At 53.1% G+C, this 18487-nt stretch overlaps 4 protein-coding genes across 4 annotated transcripts; all 4 read left to right on the top strand.

Annotated features, from left to right (window-relative positions):
- Positions 1–145: 145 nt before the first annotated feature.
- POSPLADRAFT_1146040 (hypothetical protein) lies at positions 146–4175 on the top strand (the record flags this gene model as incomplete). Its single annotated transcript, XM_024485875.1, has 10 exons — positions 146–309; positions 349–625; positions 749–809; positions 1005–1041; positions 1211–1233; positions 1807–1875; positions 1907–2006; positions 2112–2204; positions 2769–3006; positions 3066–4175. The coding sequence occupies 10 exons, from the start codon at positions 146–148 to the stop codon at positions 4173–4175; spliced, it is 2172 nt and encodes a 723-aa protein (XP_024337760.1).
- A 3690-nt stretch (positions 4176–7865) lies between these two features.
- Positions 7866–10761, top strand: POSPLADRAFT_1146427 (hypothetical protein; the record flags this gene model as incomplete). The annotated part of the gene is made up of 8 exons (XM_024485930.1): positions 7866–8084; positions 8144–8263; positions 8321–9135; positions 9481–9582; positions 9694–9837; positions 9979–10058; positions 10263–10406; positions 10694–10761. The coding sequence occupies 8 exons, from the start codon at positions 7866–7868 to the stop codon at positions 10759–10761; spliced, it is 1692 nt and encodes a 563-aa protein (XP_024337759.1).
- A 2001-nt stretch (positions 10762–12762) lies between these two features.
- Positions 12763–13576, top strand: POSPLADRAFT_1146254 (hypothetical protein; the record flags this gene model as incomplete). The annotated part of the gene is made up of 2 exons (XM_024485905.1): positions 12763–12964; positions 13086–13576. The coding sequence occupies 2 exons, from the start codon at positions 12763–12765 to the stop codon at positions 13574–13576; spliced, it is 693 nt and encodes a 230-aa protein (XP_024337758.1).
- Positions 13577–15135: 1559 nt separating this feature from the next.
- Positions 15136–18386, top strand: POSPLADRAFT_1146532 (hypothetical protein; the record flags this gene model as incomplete). The annotated part of the gene is made up of 5 exons (XM_024485946.1): positions 15136–15252; positions 15277–15438; positions 15878–15951; positions 16374–16422; positions 16947–18386. The coding sequence occupies 5 exons, from the start codon at positions 15136–15138 to the stop codon at positions 18384–18386; spliced, it is 1842 nt and encodes a 613-aa protein (XP_024337757.1).
- Positions 18387–18487: the final 101 nt, after the last annotated feature.

The raw sequence follows: 18487 nt of genomic DNA, 5'->3' as shown, positions 1-18487 counted from the left end.
CAACTTACTGTCCTTTAGCTCCTGAAATCGCATATGGTTGGTGCTCAGTGTTTGGTGAGGTACGAAATTGATGCGGCCTGATTTGTCCATGATTTGTTAGACGAAAGTGCGTCCCAGTTATGCCTAATGGATACTTGATCGAGCGATGTCTGGGTCCGGTCAATTTGTGGGTCAAGTAAAGTTGGCCATGGCCATGGGTCGAATATGCCAGGCGTGGACGGCTAGCTTTACATCGGCGATGTCGGCCTACGATACGATCCAGTATCTCGATACCAATCTGAACGTCCCACATGCGCCTGCCGCGCGCGTGTATGTACAACTTGATGACCTAACTCATGCGAACATTAGAATCGCCTTCTCTCCATCCAAGAGCATTGAATGGAATCTACGCTCTAGGCTGCAGATAAAACGATTAGGCACGTTTGTACTGCGACATTGTGTCAAAACGGACGGAAGTTGGTATCACAAGAACTCCGGGCTTCAGCTGCCGACGAGCAAGACCTTCGCTCAGGCCCGTACATATTATTTTGCCGGAAGACAGGCGGAAGGCAGCGACGAAACCGACAGGGGTCGAATGGCGAGCGTGGCGAATGTGGTGCTGCAGCCCCTTGTGATTATGACCTCTGTGTGTTGTATTGCCCTACGTGACCTCAGGATGACTCTACGACTCCGGCGCAGGCTCTGTCTACCTAGGTGATGATTGACGAGCTTGTTCTACGACAGATGCACTGGACAACCCACGCATGAGATACCCCTTCGGGAAGGGATGGTCGGACATGGAGAGGCTGGGCCTGGAAATATTGGTCGTCGTGAGTATAAGCAGGCGCATGCAGCCCATCAAAAACGACGAGCAGCCGTGAATAATAAGCGCGCCGTGGGCCTGTACCGGCGAGCTCAGGTATTTTTCTTGATGCCTTGACAAAGTGGGTCTTCCGGCAGAAGGCCGTGCTGCGCAGATGTCAAGCGCAACCCACCTACGCATTGTGCTGTCCGCTTTATTGTAGGACAAAGCTCCTTATACTTTGTCGTCACGATTCTTGGGTACGTGATGAAGGCGGGTGCCGGGGCATTGTCTTGAAACAGATATCCCATGCGCTTATCCACGTCATGCATAGCTGTTCCGATTCAAGGCTGCGCACACCGCCGTCTAACGTGCGATGCGAATCGGTTACTTGCGCACAATCTAGCGGATGGAGTGATGTCCTAACAGCATAGGCCCGGGCGAGGTTACAGGTTCGAAGTAAACGAGGCGGCGCGTGACATCTTTGAGAGAGCAGCGTACGATAGAATACGGTGAGAGATGGAATCCTGGTTCCGGAAGCCGCTGCTTGCTAGTGCACAGATGGGACTTATGCAAAGTGTAGCGAGAGGAGTATCTGTCGCCCTTCCATGCGCATGCAATCGGGGGATCGGGGGATCGGAAGCAGTCAGGCGCATGTCATGGATAAAATGCTGTGGGCGGTGCTGCGGAAAATACTGAGCTTGCGGGTAGGATCAGCATTTAGATGGGATGAGCTGAGGAGCGTATGAGTCACATCGGAGATGGACAGAATGCTCGACATACAGCCGCCGTGACTCGCGAGTACTCCTTATAGATGCAAGAGACTCCGTATGTAGGCCAGCCGACCTGTTATTGTGCCTGCAATCCGGACTAGACGCAGAACAATCAGTGAGCCTTTCAACCTCAGGAGACGCTGCAATCGTGCCCATTACAGCACTAATCATTCTTCGTGTTATTAGACATTTGAGAGATGAGTGAAAACACATGCCTTAGCTCGAGCCCCAGTAATACGTCTCCTTTTCCAGATCGCAACGCTCGACTGACGGATGAGGCTGAGAGTGTCGCTCGCAGGCAAGGGAGGAGCGCTGAGTATTGTCCGTTCAATTCTCTACTTTCGTCGCCCAGGCACGATGCACGACGTCCCAGAGTGGGAGCGATCCTCAGACGGGGAGAAGACTTGCTGTGAGGGCCCGGCCCGCAGAAGATGCCCAGGGACAATGGGGCGGTGATTTCAACGGCCGCGCGAGTGCAACGTGGGACAGAATATGGCCTGAAATGGATAGCAACTTCTGGAGAACATGATCACTGGTACCGCTGACGATTGGCGAAGAATTCGCAAAAACTCGAAGATGGTGCACAACGCAGATGGCCTATCCGACTGGGGTGTTGCGATACAGCCGAGTAGCGTTCTGTGGGGACCGCAGTAAGTGACATATGACAATGTTGATTGGCATCGAATATCGTGAATGAATTTGGGAGGTGTCGGAAAGACATCGCTTACATCCAATCTGCGCCGTTGCGCTGGGAAACAATATAATCTTTTTTACGTTGTTCTTTGCATAAAGCAACATAAGGAGAATAGATCGATAGCATTTCTTCCTCTTATGACTGCGTGGGCCGTGTGATCGATCCGATAACATTACATTATTATGGTCATCCTTGTTAACTGGCCCGCGCCCTCGCCAACGAGAAATTGCCACCTCATGCAGCGGGGGATTTAGGGAGCATGATGGAAGTATTCGGCGTATTTTGCAGCGGAGTTGCATACCGTCTAGACCGTGTGTCCGAGGACCGCGAAGCGCGACAGGCGCCGTGGACACGCGATACGCGAATACAGTCGTTGTATCCCCTCCTCCTTCGTCTTCGCTTGCTTTCCACAGCATTGTATAACTTGGGCTACTCTGAAAACGAAGAATGTCGCCATCAAGCCAAACGTACGTGCATCCTCACTCACCATCTACCATAGGTGCTGACCATGCCCGGCCAGTTTCTCGTCTGCAATGGGGTCAGGGCAAGGAGACTTATTCGGCGGGGCGTCCATGCACGAGACGCCAGACACATTCGCGACATGGATTAATATGGAGGGACAACAAGGCGAATCCCCCCTTGACCGTCCCGCCGGGCTTGAGTGGCACGATGAGCAAGCAAGAGGATACGAAAGACAGGTCTTGTATGGTTCAGAGGGCTTCGGAAATGAACACAATCTAAATGACAGCATAGACATGGTATGTCTGCTATTCTGGTTTCGAAGGGACATTAATTAAGCTTTCCTGCTTTCAATTAGCACATTCCTGAAGACATACAGATGCAACTGATACCGGGGGCCTGGGCACCCTGGGCGACCCACAAGCCTGTCGCTGAGCCATCTAGCGTTCCCGGTGCGCTCGGGTACCCAGATGATGCGACAGGGGATGGCAACGCTGCCACTGTCGCTCATGTGTCGTGCGAGAATGGGCAATCCGTATTTCATACGATTGACCCTCATCTGCTTTACGCAGAAGAGAATCAAATCAATCTGAAATACGCAGAGTCTCTCGACAGCGACAGGAGCGAAGAAGACGGCGAGGAGGATCTTGACGAAGAGGAATGCAATGACCGCAATCAGGCCTCCGTCTTCGATGGAGAGTGCATACGATACCCATACGATGAGATCCACGGGTGTTGTGTCATCAATCAGGCAAGACCATCCATGCTCGACACGAGCGAAGCATGCGCTGGTGATGAACATGGGCATGAGCATGACGCCGTCGCCGTCGAAGCTCAGCAACTCACGGGGTCATGGTCCATTGCTGCTAGTCCCCCCTTGCGAGTCACCCGCTCCCAGACCCACGCCTCTTCCTCTGGCAACAGCTCTTCGACGATGACGAATATCTCGCAGCCGGGGACGCGTGGCCGAAAGCGCCAGGTTGATAATATGGACGAAGACGATTCCCAGAAGGTAGCAAAGAAGCAAAGAAGTGGCGAAGCGAACGACGACAGCCTGACGAAGCAGAAGACAAAGGCGAAAGCGACGGAGACGGCGAAGGCGAAGAGCAAGACGAAGGTGGTCAATACGAGGAGCAAGGTCAAAGGTAAAGTAGGCAGACTGCCATGCTTGGAGCCCGGATGTGGGAAGACGTTCGGACGCAAGGGCGACAGAGATCGCCACTTTAGGAGAAGCTGTACAGAGAGAGACCCAAACGACCTCGAGAAACCCCGCTGCAAGCATTGCAAGGTGCAACTATCCAGAGGCGACTCGATCGGCCGCCATATCAAACGCGGTGCGTGTCGTGCCTTGAAACCGCCTCCTAGCGGGTCGTCGAAGGAGTCTGGAGTGTCGAATAATCGGAATGGCGGCAGGCGCAAGAGTGGAGACAAGGGTGGACACGTTGGACGTAGGAGTGTCCGTGCCTAATATCGGATGGCGTTCTCCTTCTTCCTCTCATGCTCCCCACTCGACTATTTCCACCGCCTGAATTGTACTTCTTTGGACTCTGGGCTTTCTCGACACTGTCGCAACGATCTGAAAGCATTTGCCTTGTCATCGTCCTTGATGTTTGGCCTTGAGGTTCATCGAGATCAGTCGTCGCCATCCAGAACGAGTTTGAACCTTCCCAGCGACTTCAAGAGCCTGAGACATAAGTAAGCAGCGTGGTTTGAGTGGGGCATGACGGAGAGGAAGCAGAGGTGTCGTCGGACCGTACAGCGATCGATCGCATCTGCCGCCACGAGGCTACTCACCGCTCTGGGAGTGCCACGTCTGGACGCGCTGCAAATGCCGCCTCATTGCTTATAGTCACTCGACCTGAAAGTTGGATACAATTATTGTTGTACAAGTCTGTGAGTCTCATAGTAACGCTGGTAATCGCATCCAATTGCTAATCTGAGGGGCTTCATACAGCGCCGGGATGTCGCTTGAGCTGCTCGGCGAGAACCTGGGCAACAGGCTGCATGCACTCCAAATATTTCGTAAATATGAAGCTGCGCACATGAGAGGCACGTTAATAGTCTCCTTAACGGTGAACGAAGAGGGGGCCGCTCACACGTGCCGCCCTATGTCTAACAAGCTTGCGTCTTACTCTAATGGTTCAGACGGCATATATTGCAAGATGCATATGAATCTGAGTGAGAAATATTCCACCACTACTGCATCCGCGTGTGCCTTTCGGCTGCTACAGCTCTGACGACCCGTGTACTACACGTCACTCTGGGTGAATCAGGTAATATCGCATCTCGCCCGCCCTCTTTAGCTGCCAGTTACACCATAACGGTCCTCTTAACAGGTCTGATACCCGTTACGATCATAATTTATCAAGCACCAGTGGGTCATGGCTATATGCGAATCCTTACTTTACAGTTACATATCGGTGATGACTTGCCCTAAGAACTAGTATCAGTGAGATCTCGTCAACAATCAGTGCCATACGTTATGTCGCTTGTCCGGGTGTTCGACAATACGTCCATGACGTCCACATCAACCTTCAATCTATGGATTACCGAGGTTGTCGAGTAAGCGGCGGGCTGGCCAACTGGAGTCTGAGTCCACTGAATGTGACGCCTGCAAACGGTGCGTACAGATGGACGATAAGGAGATCCCGTTGAGTTGAAGGCAACGATGCTTTGGATGGGCGAGTTGCATTTCCAAAACCCTTGAGGCTGTGCGGAGCTCGTGGACGAGGCGACGCGGCGTGGTGTGCGGAGGCGTAAGGAATGCGACGACCGCCGGCAGCTAGCGAGAATCTGACACGTCGTGTACCGCCGCCTTCGGTCAGGGAAGGCAGAGTTCACTGTACTCCAGGCAGGTCATAAGAGAGGTCGAAGATATGCTCGGCATCGTATAAAAGCGGCGAGGAGCGAGATCGAAGTATAGCGAGATACAGGTGGCGCTGAGTGGACCACCTTCCATGTCGCTCCCCTGCGAGGAACTTTGCAGCGCAATGAATACATTCTTTTCCGGGATGCCCAGACTAAGACCGTTCACAAAGGCACTAAGACATAGATTTCGCCGCGTGGTCTGATGCACGACCTTCAGTGACGCCAGCCCTGCACCTGTGGCCTACCAGAGGCGTGACGATTAAGGACGATTACTTTGTAGCGGTTCCGAGCGCATGTTTGGGTGGGAGGAGCGTTCTGGAGTATGCGTTGCATTCGGTTCGCGTCTACTTCACACCACTACCGTCTCACATTCTCGTCAGCGAGCACCGTGACGGCGCCCATATCGCGGCAGCAAAAACCGGTCACGATTCGGGATGGAGGGCAAAGGGAAGGATTTCGGGAGCATCTTGACAAACCCAGGGCAACGACTTGGAGCCTCACGAGAGGATCGTAGGATCACGGCTTGTAAGGGCCATTCGTTTCCGAAGTCCACATTTCAGGGCCGCGTTTTCTGCTATAAGGCAAGCACGAAGAGGCGCGCTGAGCGTTGCGCGTTCATCCTGACACGGGAAGCACAGTAGATTGTTAGCGTCTCGTCGGCTACGCTTCGAGCCGATAGGCACACGTTGAGTCGATGTTTCGCGCCTGACAGTCTGAAAAGGACCGCGATGTCAATGAATGTGCAGGGAGTGCACATACTTCCAAGCGGCAGGTGAGATATGTATGAATCGTAGACACAGTATGAGGGGCCGGGTAGGTATAATCGAAGTTGTCGGACGTAAACACTAGTGCAAGCCAAAAGCTGAAGATCAGTAATCGAAAACGAATAGTGAGCGGCTGGCATACAACAATGTGGAGCCCATGGCAGGCCTAGCTTAGCATGGCACATAGGCGCATGTGCCTGTTCCCCCTCAGCCTATAGGACACGTCGCAAAGCCGCTGGCTGCGGCTAGATGAGAGCGGTGTTTTGACACTAGGAAGGCTGCTTCTACAAGGCGCAGTTGCGATGTGTATGACTCGCAGTCGATCTTGTTCAAGTAAGACGGTAGTACGACGGGCGCATGCTCTTCCAGAGCCGTCGGGCTTAGACCATCTCTAAGGATACCAGACGAACGTGCGGCGTCTTGTACGATTCCGATACGCAAAGACTAGTGAGGGACTTGGAGATCAGCTTGCATCTCGCCCGAGCAAAAGACATCCGCAGCCTTGCTGTCTGGGTCGTCTGTTCAGAGAGAATATATTGAGTCTTGTTCTTGCGTCTGTTCCAGCAGTTAGAAGTCTAGCGGAACCCCTCACCTAGCGAGAATATACTCACATGGTGTACTGCGCAGACGCGTCCGCCTACCGCCCATGAGGCAGAGAGACACTCACCACCGTCTGACACCAGCTAATGGGCTCCACCATAACGGTGTCCGCCTGGCGGTAGCAAGAGTCAGACACGATACGGAACAGTGTGCGGAAGAACAGCCTTCGTAGAGCGTCTGGAAAATTTGGGGAAATGGCTCGCATCTCCGCGACAGTGGACCGTGGGATGCCAGCTTGAAAGGGCCACCCATTTCCGGAAGCCAAAGTCCACGACCACGTCGCTTGCTATCAGGAAAAGACTAAGAGAAATACCGAATAGTGCGTGTCCAGCCTGGGGATGTGGACTACAGCATTGGCGTACACCATGTCGGTCAACTGAGGTAGCCCAAGAGGCGTCTACTGATCACTGTGCATTGACCGCGAGAATCTGCATTATGCAACTCCGCATTGTTCTCTGTAAGACAAATGAAAGCCATGCGTCAATTATGCTGCTAGTGCGTCCGGGATTCAGAAGTCAAGCTGATCTGTCTGATAACACTTCATTATATGGACATCCTTATTAACAAGCTCAGCTCGTTACAATGCCCAGGCGATGACGCCTTCTAAATCCATATCGGTCACCTTCGGCCATCAACAGGAGAGGCACGCCTTGTGCTGCAGAAGCTCTGCAAGGTCTGATGGGCGTGCCTCGGCGGACAATACAACCACCTGAACCCTCTAACTCACGGCCCCGGGAGCCCACTTTATAAAACCAGGGCTGTTACACTCCTACTTTCCCCGTTTGAGCATCTCAGCTATCCTGATTACCTGAAGCTAAACCTTTACACCTGCAAATTGACTCAATTGTTTTCCAACTGTAAGTGCACGCCGCTTTACTTACCTGTCATAATATGCACTGACACACATCCACAGTCCTTCCTGCACAATGTGGGCACTGGATGATGTACTGAGACCCGGCGAGGCGGCCGCTTCAGGCACAGTCGACACACCTGGGGTGTCCCCGGACACAAGTATTGCCAGCAGCCTCACCGAGGAACCAACCGGGTCGCAATCCCACAACGATCCGACCGCAAGTTTCGACGCGGAGATTGCCCATAGTGTCTCCCTGGAGGAGTACATCGTATGGGATCTCGGGACCGACGTGGTGAGTGGATCATCCCCTGCTACAAGCTACATGAGTCAATATCATCCTCATTGCACTAGGGGTCCCCAATTGAAGATACCACACCAAAGTCGTCGTCGCTAATGAGCGACACCGACCTGTGGGCGGACTGTGATGGGCAGGTCGCCGACGACGATATTCGTGGTAGGTACGAGGATCCGGTATGTTGATTATTTTCGACTTGAAGGGCAACAACTGAGCTTTGTACACTTGGTCAGTACATTCCACCAGACACGGGGGCACCACTGCTGTCGGACAACCCGACGCCCTGGGCCTGCAACGCCGCCGTCGCGGGGCCCTCCACCTTCGCAGGTGCACTCGGGCACGCCGGCGACACGACTGGGGACGACAATGCTCGCCCGGTCACCGACCGATTGCGGAGGGATCACGTATCCCTCGCGATCGACCCTGGTCTGCTACATGCAGAGCAGGGTACAACCACAAAAGAATACGCAACTGTCCAGGACAACGATGGGTGGGACGAGGAAGACGCCTCAGAGAGTGACTACGAAGAGGTTGCAGAAGATGACAGAGACGACGCTTCCATCATCCACGGCGCTGACGAACCGACTACGTTTGGCGAAGATGATGAACACACTCCTGCCACGAAGGGCGGACCTATCAATCTCAACGACGAGAGAAGCATCGAGTTCCATCCGACCGCTCATCCGGTCGCAGGGCGAGTCACCCGCTCACAGGCGGCCCTATCCCACAATGCTTCATCGAGGAAGCCGGACGATAAGGGGAAACAGCGCGCACCACCAGAGCCATGCAACAAAGAAAGCACCCAATCGTCCACGACCAGCGGGAAGCGCAAGGAGCCTTCTGACCCGCGCGATGACAAGCAGGACGTTCCACCAAGAAGGAATTACACTGGCGGGAATATAGGGACGGGCGATTGGAGGTGCCTAGAGCCGAAATGCACCCGAAAGTATCGGCGTGAGGCTGACATGAAGCGGCATTGGCAGTGGGAGTGTGTTGTGAGGAATCCCAAGCTGCTGAAGGTAGTGCTCTGCGAGTACTGCGGCAAGAGGTACGTAAGGCCAGACGTACTGAGAGTCCACTTGAGGACATGCAAGGTCAAGAAGGCACAAGAGGAGTCTCAGGCAGGTGGTTCGAACGATGGCGGGCGCGGGCGAAGAGGACCTGGCGGGAGACGCGGTAGGGGCGGTCACGGGCGGAGTTGTGGCTCACACCGATGAGTCAGTATCTCATATCCTCTTCTAAGTCTCTCTTTCATCCGTTCTCAGTATGCCTGCCAGATCGTGTCATGGGTACTCACAGGATTCGTATCATGTTCTCTCCACCCTTTCCACTCGTCCACTTGTCTTGACTCAACTTCCTATGAGCTTGATGCTTCGCTACCTGAAACACGTAGATGTGGTAATATATTCATGGCAAGCGAGTTGTCTTGTGGTGTACGGCCGGCGTCCAGCTCGAAATACAGGGAGCAAGGACTAAGATCGATCTTCGAGAGGTGGTATGTACGCATGTTTGTGGCTATGGGCTATGATCGAAACTTCGCTCGAATAGAAATTAGGCGTGAACAGCGATTTCGTGTATTGGCGTAAATCAATCATACCGTCGCTAGCGGTCAAGCAGACAAGAATGAAGACTTCGTGAGTCGAGTCGGCAACGGTGAAGACATGAAGTGGGGATTGTACGCTGTCGCGATCACGTGTGCGTTCCAGCATGGGCGCCAGGCGGCTTACAGCGCCCTCTTGACCCCAATCAAGTATGTCGGAGACAGCCTCATAAGTTCTTATACACTATGAGACCCTGGGCCACATATACATGTCTATCCCGCGACTTGGAAGTATTCTTTCTCACCAGATCCAGGCACTATAACCCGGTCAGTCAAACATACGTCTGCAAGCCGTTCTCGCATGACCGTCGACTCACTGTTGGATCTCAGTGATATAACGTATAAACGTACAACTATCTCTGCGCTTGAAGGTATGTGCGTGATTGGAGAAGGGAGGGAGCAATTCTCCCGAAGGGGATTGGATATCTATGTGCGCTGCCTTGTACTGCGCGAATTGTCTCAAACCATGAGTCTCACCTTCCACAGTACATAAAATGACTGAGAGCTTCGCGTGGACAGGTACAGCTTCACTATGCATGCGGTGTCTACGCCATGTTGATTCATGCTTCTCACAGGTCTGGAAGCCGCGAAACCTTACCGAAAAATGCTGATTACAACGATGCGCGAGGTTTGCGGGCGAGAAATGACCCATGGGAAGCAGTATTTGCACAAGAACGAGATTTATCCAAGGAACAGGAGCAGCTCAACGAGGTTTATGTGTGTGTGAATAAGGCTCCCCGCAGCCGTCGCCCTCGCAAATAAGTGAAATTTAGCGCAGCTACACCTAAAGGCGGGAAATCCGATGCGAGATGCACCTCGGCCGATCAGATGGGTACACTGACTTGAGATCTCGGACAGTTTCACGTCCCGCGAGCACGGTCGAAGCCATACCGGACAGAAACGCAACAACGTGATACGTGCTTCTGCGGTGTAGCGTTGGAGATCCCAATATCTTGAAGGCGGGTCACATCACTACAGACTAATGGCGTTTGCAAGACTTATACAGACTCAGGGCCTAACTCGACTCCTGCTCGAATGCCCAAGGCTGCAGGATGGGCTATCGACCCGTGGTAGTCTCACACGCCGCCTTTCAGCGTAAGACATGAGTCGATCACCCGCACCCGATGCGATAGATGGCGCGATGCCTAGATAGCGTGTGCACCTCGGAGTTGCCATTGGTGGCGAGGCCACTGATATTCAGAAAGGAGTAGCAATTATGACCTAAGCCACGGCACACCATGAGATTGAACACGACTCACTTTTGGATGTAATTGTTCTCTACAGAGTAATGTGTTATTACATTCGTTGCTATGTCGTTTCCAAAGTCTTTCCTGTTCAACCGAGAGGGTCCATAACGTCTGGCAAGACAACGAGTGTATTCGTCCTCGTCAATGTCGCCAAGTCGGGACACAATGAGATACAGGCAAAGCTGCGCGCCTGAGAACAGAAAAGTAAGCTAGAGAAAGAGTCGTGCATATAAGCACCAGGATAAGGGCTGTCAAACACGCAGTGCGTCCGACACCAGGGACAAAAAGGCCGGACGAACATACTGTAAACGTAAAGCCCGCTCGTCAAGCGCGAGAAGCGACTTTGATGTGTAGAAGTGCGCACGACTGGGACTCTCCCTGCATAATGAGCGACAGAGAAGCTATCGCAAGCCCGGGATTATATGCACTCCGCCGATGCAGCCCAGGCGCATAGTACAGGCTGACAATTTCCACAATTTCATTGTCTTGACCACACATTTGAGAGGGGATGGACGTCTACTTCGGATGAAGATGCCTTATTCACCTGTCCACGTAGCGAACAATCACTGGGATCGAGCGGTCACCAATGCCGTTCCCATTCTGAGACAGCTGACAGCATGCAGACGCAAATGCGCGGTGATGGCATGCCACGCTCCAGCTGACCGCCAACGGTGCGCCAATAAAAGTGGGGTGCGCACCTTAGGGCAGAGGCCAAGCCCGTAGGGAAGGTTCATGAACACCGGGGAATGGCTGTTGACTCGCAGGAGTGCACAATGGCTCCACATCTAGGTGGGAGGAAGTATCCATCTCTGGAAACCACTGCGTGACAATGGGCAACAGTGATTCGGTATTAGCTCCGAGAAAACAAGACCAGGACCGCTACTCCACTCATATCCACGGTCTGCAAAGCTTTCCACGTAGCGTGCCCCGTAGACACAAAGTGAACGAGTGGTCTGACGAACCAGGAAGACAGGCAACATTTACACTATGGGCATTCCTGCACTGTAGATCAATTCAATCCATTTTTGCATTGTTCCCTGATATTGCAATGCTAGCAAAGACAAAGTAAGCTGATGAAGCTTAGAATAATCGTGATTCGGTCAACAACGCTGCATTATCCTTGCTTTCCAAATTCGTGCTAGTCATGCCCCTCATCAGCTGGAATTGGACATGCCCCACAGCGGAAAGCTTACGAAGTCTGATGGGGAGAGTCTCCTGTAGCAGAACACACTCCCATCTAGCCTATTTATGACGAAGCGCGCCAGACGCTGGCGACTCCCAATATAAATCAGTGCTGTTCCACCCCTTCCTCACATATCTTCGCTCTGAGGCCTCGGCTTACAAAGCCATCCTACACGCTATTCTGATGCTTTGGAGACAAAATCCATCCGCCTCATTGAACGGGTACGTAAGGCCTTACTCACCGAACACCGCGCGCTTTGATTACCTGGCCACAAGTCTCTCCTTTTCCATGCAGTTGGAAGGAGAGGAGATCGCCATCAGCGGGGCGATCACACAGGATGCAGCCAGAGTCCTGGGACTCGAACTGAATCCCGACACCTACCTAGATACCAGCTTTTCCATCCCAATCTGGATACCCTGGCCCGACGACCAGATCAACGCACTGCAAATCATATCCGAACTCCTGGTGAAAGGCTACACACTGGAGAGCGATTAACATAGTTCAAATGGGGGAGCGATAGCAATAATCTCTCGGTAAACAATGCAGCGACTCTCCGTATTTCACGAGTGTCCCTGGTCTGCAGCACGCAGAGCAGGAAGAAACATAACAGAATATGCCAACCAGTGTATCTATCACGACACCAGCATGGCGAATGAGGCCCATACCGGCTCCGAAGTCGACCACATGGAGCATAGCGAGCCTGAGACCACCGGCTGCGCAGCCACAATAGCCTCCCCCGACGAGCTGTCATCCGCCGCTCCTTCATACATTCTAGCCCCAACAATCGAGGATGCCAACGCCAGCAACTCACCTAACAATTCCGAGCATGACACCCCGCCAACAGTTGGTGAGGTGATCTCCAGTAGGAGGATCGACCGGTCCATGGATCACATGGCTGCCGCGGATGACCCGCTCGATGACAAACGCAGCCGCCTCCTCATCTGCACAGGCATCAACATCCACAACAGGCCCGTCGACAGCGCCGCAAGGTCAGAAGCGCAAGTCGCCGGACACAGACGACGACGAGGATTTCCCTTGGCAGTACGAGTTTCCGGACGATGAGGACGCATACGACCAGGACAACGGCGAAAACAAGGAAAAGGGTGGCGACGCGATTGAGGAGGCTGAAGAGAACGGCGGATTCGATCCAGAGGAGAGGCACATCCGCGACACCGCTACCGCTGGGCCAGACGGACGCTGGGAGTGCCCCGCGCCCAATTGCGGCAAGCTGTTATCGTCCTTGGAGATTATGGTTCGCCACTGGAAGGGATGCAAGAAGAGGCCCAGCTACCAGTCCATCCCTTGCCTGGGCTGCGACAAGTTCTTCGCGAGGGGCGATGCGATGCGTCGGCACCACAGAAACCCGAATGCTTGTGAAGGGTACGTCACAGAAGATGAGGCGAGGCCGAAGCGCGGTCGAGGTGGCGGCGGTGGTCGCAAGCGTGCTCGTCGTGGCTAGAGGTAGCCGTTCCTCTTCTGACTTTCTGACTCGTCTACGTGTATGTCTTGGGAGCTGTGGCCGTTGTGTATTGAATGCAATACTCACTGGTTCTGCGTCGAGTTACACTCCGCCCTCTCTGTGATGGAAACTATCCTGCCACGAACTTATCTGCCCTGCCGTTATCGTCTTGGAGCACGAAGTAATTCCTTCCAGAAGAACGAGTCCGTGCTGTTTGCGCTCTACGCTATCCTTTGTAGGGGAAACCTTTGAGCGAAAGAACAATGAGAGACATACTGTACGTGCGAGATTCACTGCAAAAGAGTAATGATGGAATCTATTGATCGCTATTTCACTGGGCCGCTTGTACCAGTAGCTGATAGTTTTGCGTAATCATGCTTACGAGGTTGTATGCGTAACTCGATAAGGTGGTAAATCGTCTGCGCTGAACGGAATGTGGGCTTTCCCTTATCTTTTTCACCCGTTATTTGAACCTATTGTATACTTCCTAATATAGTAATGTCACGCTACGTGCATAGCGTTCGGTTCGTCTCGTCGCTTTCCCTCAGTCCACTCCATCGTGAATCACGGACTGAGAACTTGAATAAGTCGATCCAGATTCCATCATATTATATTCACTACTGTCTGCTCATGTATACACGACAGCTCTCTCTCTATATGTACGACACAATATACAGTCCGTTGCATCGTAGGTCACGGACTGAGGCTCGCTCTCTATAGATTGCAACATATGGTCCTTGCTATAATACTTTCCTGGTCATGCGCATCATGTCCTCGTCTTCTAGACAGAGGGTGCGGAACTATGGCACAATACACATAATTCAAGCATGGCATATCCGCACTTGCCATTCTCTTTCTTTGTCCCTCTTCCCGGTGAGTTTTCCCAATCATCGTCGCCGGGCGGAGGTCGAAAGGGGTAGGAGCCACCGCTACTCTCATGAGATTAACTGATGGCATATGCGAAGAAGGCACAGTGACGAATTTAAGGTGACGAGTTGCTCGTTTGTGTCTCGTCGAGGTGTCATTGTGGCTACGACGGTCAGACATCGACGCCTCTCCCCCTTCATGGCGGCTTCTCAGGCAGTGTGCCTACCACAGTAACCCATCTTCCCCGTCAACTATAAACGAGGGACGAGCGACGTCGTATCTAACGGCGTCCGGTCAGAGCTTCAGTGAGATGGAAACATCAGCTGAAGCTCGCGCCGAAAAACAACTGGTATATAGCGTGCGGTAGCACGGTGAGTCACCATTATCTGCGGTATTCGGGCTAAACGAAGAGGTTCCGATATACAGTGCGGTTCAGGAACGCCAGGGGGGCGACAACGCCGCGCTGATCCCGACGCGATAACGCGGCGCCATGCGCGCGCGCGCACAGTGGGCGAATGGACGCGCTTGCCCGTCAACATCAACCTGTCTCAGTTTACGCAGCAGTGGGACATTCCACCAGCATCCGCACGATAGTATTTACCATCGCTTTCCCCTTCTTCCTCTATGTCATCCTGAACGGCATAGTTCACGCTGCAGACCTATATGTTCACACCTGAGCTCTCAATGTAATAATGCTCATATACATTGTGAATCACGCGGGAGGACAAGAGACCAAACATAACACGGACTCGTCTACAGGGCATCCCACCATTTGCTCCCCTCGACACGCATATCTGTCTCTGCACAGTGTTTGTTGACGTTGTGTTGTTTAGACGATCTCGGTGCCGGCGGTACTTGCTGTCATGAAAGGCCTAGTCGGTCCAATTCTCCACATCGACGATATGGAGTTCTATAACCTTATGTTCCTCAACCCCATTGACGAATTACTTTGTTCGAGCCCGTTGCATGCCGTCACAGGTAAGCTCTTCAACAAGGTCATAAAGACATTAAACATGACACTTCCACCCCACATCGCATCTCGACAGTTCGTGTTCCGCTTCTTGAATGTACTCGATGACCTTTCCCGTCGTTACCGGCCACTGGCTTCCAGACTCCCGCATCCTCTATAAACGTCTCAGCGAGACCCAGCGGCAAGGAAAAGTAATACTTGATCTTGGTAGAGCGATCAAGATGGCATCGGTCACAGAACGATGAATATGTCGCTGCGATAACTGAGCACAGCCAGCTACAAGGTCTGTCCAGAAAGCAAATGCGCCGCATTTTTGTTCTCAACCGGTGACTTCTAAGAAGCATGCGGGTCGACCTGGATAGGTTGTATATTCTCCCCAGACCAGAGGGACGCAGTCTGACATACGATAAGGTGGTAGAGTCGGCCTCGTGCGCCTACGGGAAGCGGATGTCTCCAATGTCTAGGGTTTTGAATACGGTGTTCAGAAGGCCGCACTTCGAGCACAGCGCACGGAGGCGAATGGATGGGCAGCGAGCAGGTAATAGGCGAGATATTGAATGATGAAGAGCTTCACCGTAGACAATAGGCTAGAGTAGAATGGTCGTCAGGATATGCAGGCGCAGTTCGCACATGCCATGCGACAAGAAAACACAACGCACGAGCATGCGTGTGGCTGCGTCGGCGAATTAATGGATCATTTCCAAGCGCATGAGCAATCGGCATACACATTCGGGGTGCTTCCATACTGATTGATCCATTTGAGCGGGCAGACCCTGAGCGCACACCGACAGTGCACGGTTGGCTGAAGTACCCGAGCATCATCACTAAGCCGTCGTCTGAAATGAGCGCGTGCTGAGGAGAACGTCGGAATAAGTGTGAATCTGACAGACGGGACCCATGTAGCTATTCATGTCACGTACACCCATTCACTTTCCGCCCGATAACCTCAGGGATATACAGACACAAACGCGCTGTGAACAAGGCGCTATTTGGCGAGTACTATGAGCCGGTCAGCCATGCACGACCCCAGACGAAGAGATGGGGGCGCACCTGCCAGCGGAAGGCCACTTCGGCGAAGAAGATTCGGAAATTATGAAACATTTGTCTTTCCGTTCTATTCCTTGTACTACTAGCGCCCATACTGGCGCCTGTCTTAGCGTTCACCCGTAGGTTGAACATTATGTAGCTTACATAATGGGGTCCGTGCGCACTTCGTGCCTGGTATCGTACCACTACGTTTCTTTCTTCACTAACACGACCACATAGACACGATGGTCCGTGCGCAGTCGGTACTTGTATAAGTAGTTGTACCATTAGTCGGTCGAACCCTAAGTTCGACCTGGTTATTCATTCAAGTCTCTGCTCCTCTTCGCTTGGGGTAGTGGTCATTCTCGACTTCCTCGCCCGATCTTCAGGACGACGCACTGTCCATAAGTCCTCGCTCGTCGTCTACGAGTCAGGCATCAATATAGGAGTGTAGACCGTTGTATCAAAAGGTCGAACTTACTAAGCTATGTTCCTAGTTTCACCTAGTCGAACAACTCAACCACCATCACGTCGAACAACGCAGTAAACCCGGTTCCCTTGGGACTACCAGCCCTTGCAGGATCTCCCCTTCTCCAGTACGACCGAGCAGACCGTTGCTTCGTCACCACCACAAGAAGGACTCCCATCTATCCTCGAGGCGGCTCCTGGGTTCACGCAGAAGGTTCCAACCCGCAGATCGTCGCCCATCAACAGCTTGTCAGCTATTACCAGAGACACCCTCCCGCTCACCCAGAAGACGTATTCGCCATCCTACGAATCAACGTCGAACCAGCACAAACAACAGAGAACCCACAGTCACCTGTTAACGAACAACCGTTCGAGCTCCCGGACGTTCAGTACGTTCCCATCGAGGCTCCAGAACTACCACCAGCTCCACCTGCACCAACCAACGCACCGGTTGAAGCCCCTATGGCAACGTTCACTCAAGCAGACATCGATCAGCGCATCGCTGTCGCCCTCGCAGCATACCAATCCCAACAATCAACTGCCAACCGACCCCTTCGCCTTGACATCCCCGCTCCTGAACCTTTCAGTGGAAAAGCGGAGGACCTCAGACGCTTCATCCAATGCATCCTCTCCTACTTCGTCGCCACCAACAACACCCGACTCAGCGATGAAGCAAAGATCGCCTTCACTGTAGCGTTGATGAGGAAGGACCTAGGGAAGACATGGGCAGATGCATACTACGAAAAGTCGGCAGGGGGGGTCCAGGTCTATCCCGATTGGGCAGCCTTCGCCACTGCCCTTGAGGAAGTGTTTCCCGAACACGGAACGCGAATCAAGGCGCACCAAATCCTGATGAAGCTGCCCGAACGACAGAAGAACAAGAAGACGGTGCTCTCCCTCGGAAACTACGTCACCCGCTTTGAGCAGCTAGCATCGAAAGCCCAGCTCAAGGACGCCGAAGTCAATGGCGTCAACCGCACCGAGAACGACTACCACACTCTCCACGCCAACTTCATCAAAGGACTACCGAAGGAGCTCTACGTCTCTCTCGCAACTAGGGTCGCTAGAGACCGACCCAATACCATGAAAGCCTGGTACGACGAAGTCCGAAATGCCGACGCCGCCGAACAAGGGGCCCTCACCGTCACAGACACCAGGGACTACGGGGAGCCAATGGATATCGACGCCGCTGCAGTCGCGGCAACCTTTGCCTCCACATCGGGAGGAAGGAAGTGGGAACTAGGAGCCGTTCTCAATGAGGCCGACCGGAAGCTCCACAGGGACGGAAACCTGTGCTTCTACTGCCACATCAAGGGCCACAGCGCCAAGGATTGCCGCAAGAAAGCGGCCGCACGACAAGGGGGTGGAAGGCCGAACCAGGGAGGATCTGGAAAGGACGACTTCCGCGCCAGAATCAAGACACTCTCCGCTGACGAAAAGCGGGAGCTGTATGAAGAACTCACGATGGAGGATTTTTGAAGGGGCAGGGTGAGCCGACGCAACCACTGCCCGTATCCGTTTCACTGTCCCGTGTAATTTTAGTAGTCCGAAATGAACGCGCTCTGCACATTCCGATTACT

This window comes from Postia placenta (assembly GCF_002117355.1).
Source record: "Postia placenta MAD-698-R-SB12 unplaced genomic scaffold POSPLAscaffold_9, whole genome shotgun sequence".
Lineage (NCBI taxonomy): Eukaryota > Fungi > Basidiomycota > Agaricomycetes > Polyporales > Adustoporiaceae > Rhodonia > Rhodonia placenta.
This window is presented reverse-complemented; position numbering and strand designations above follow the sequence as displayed.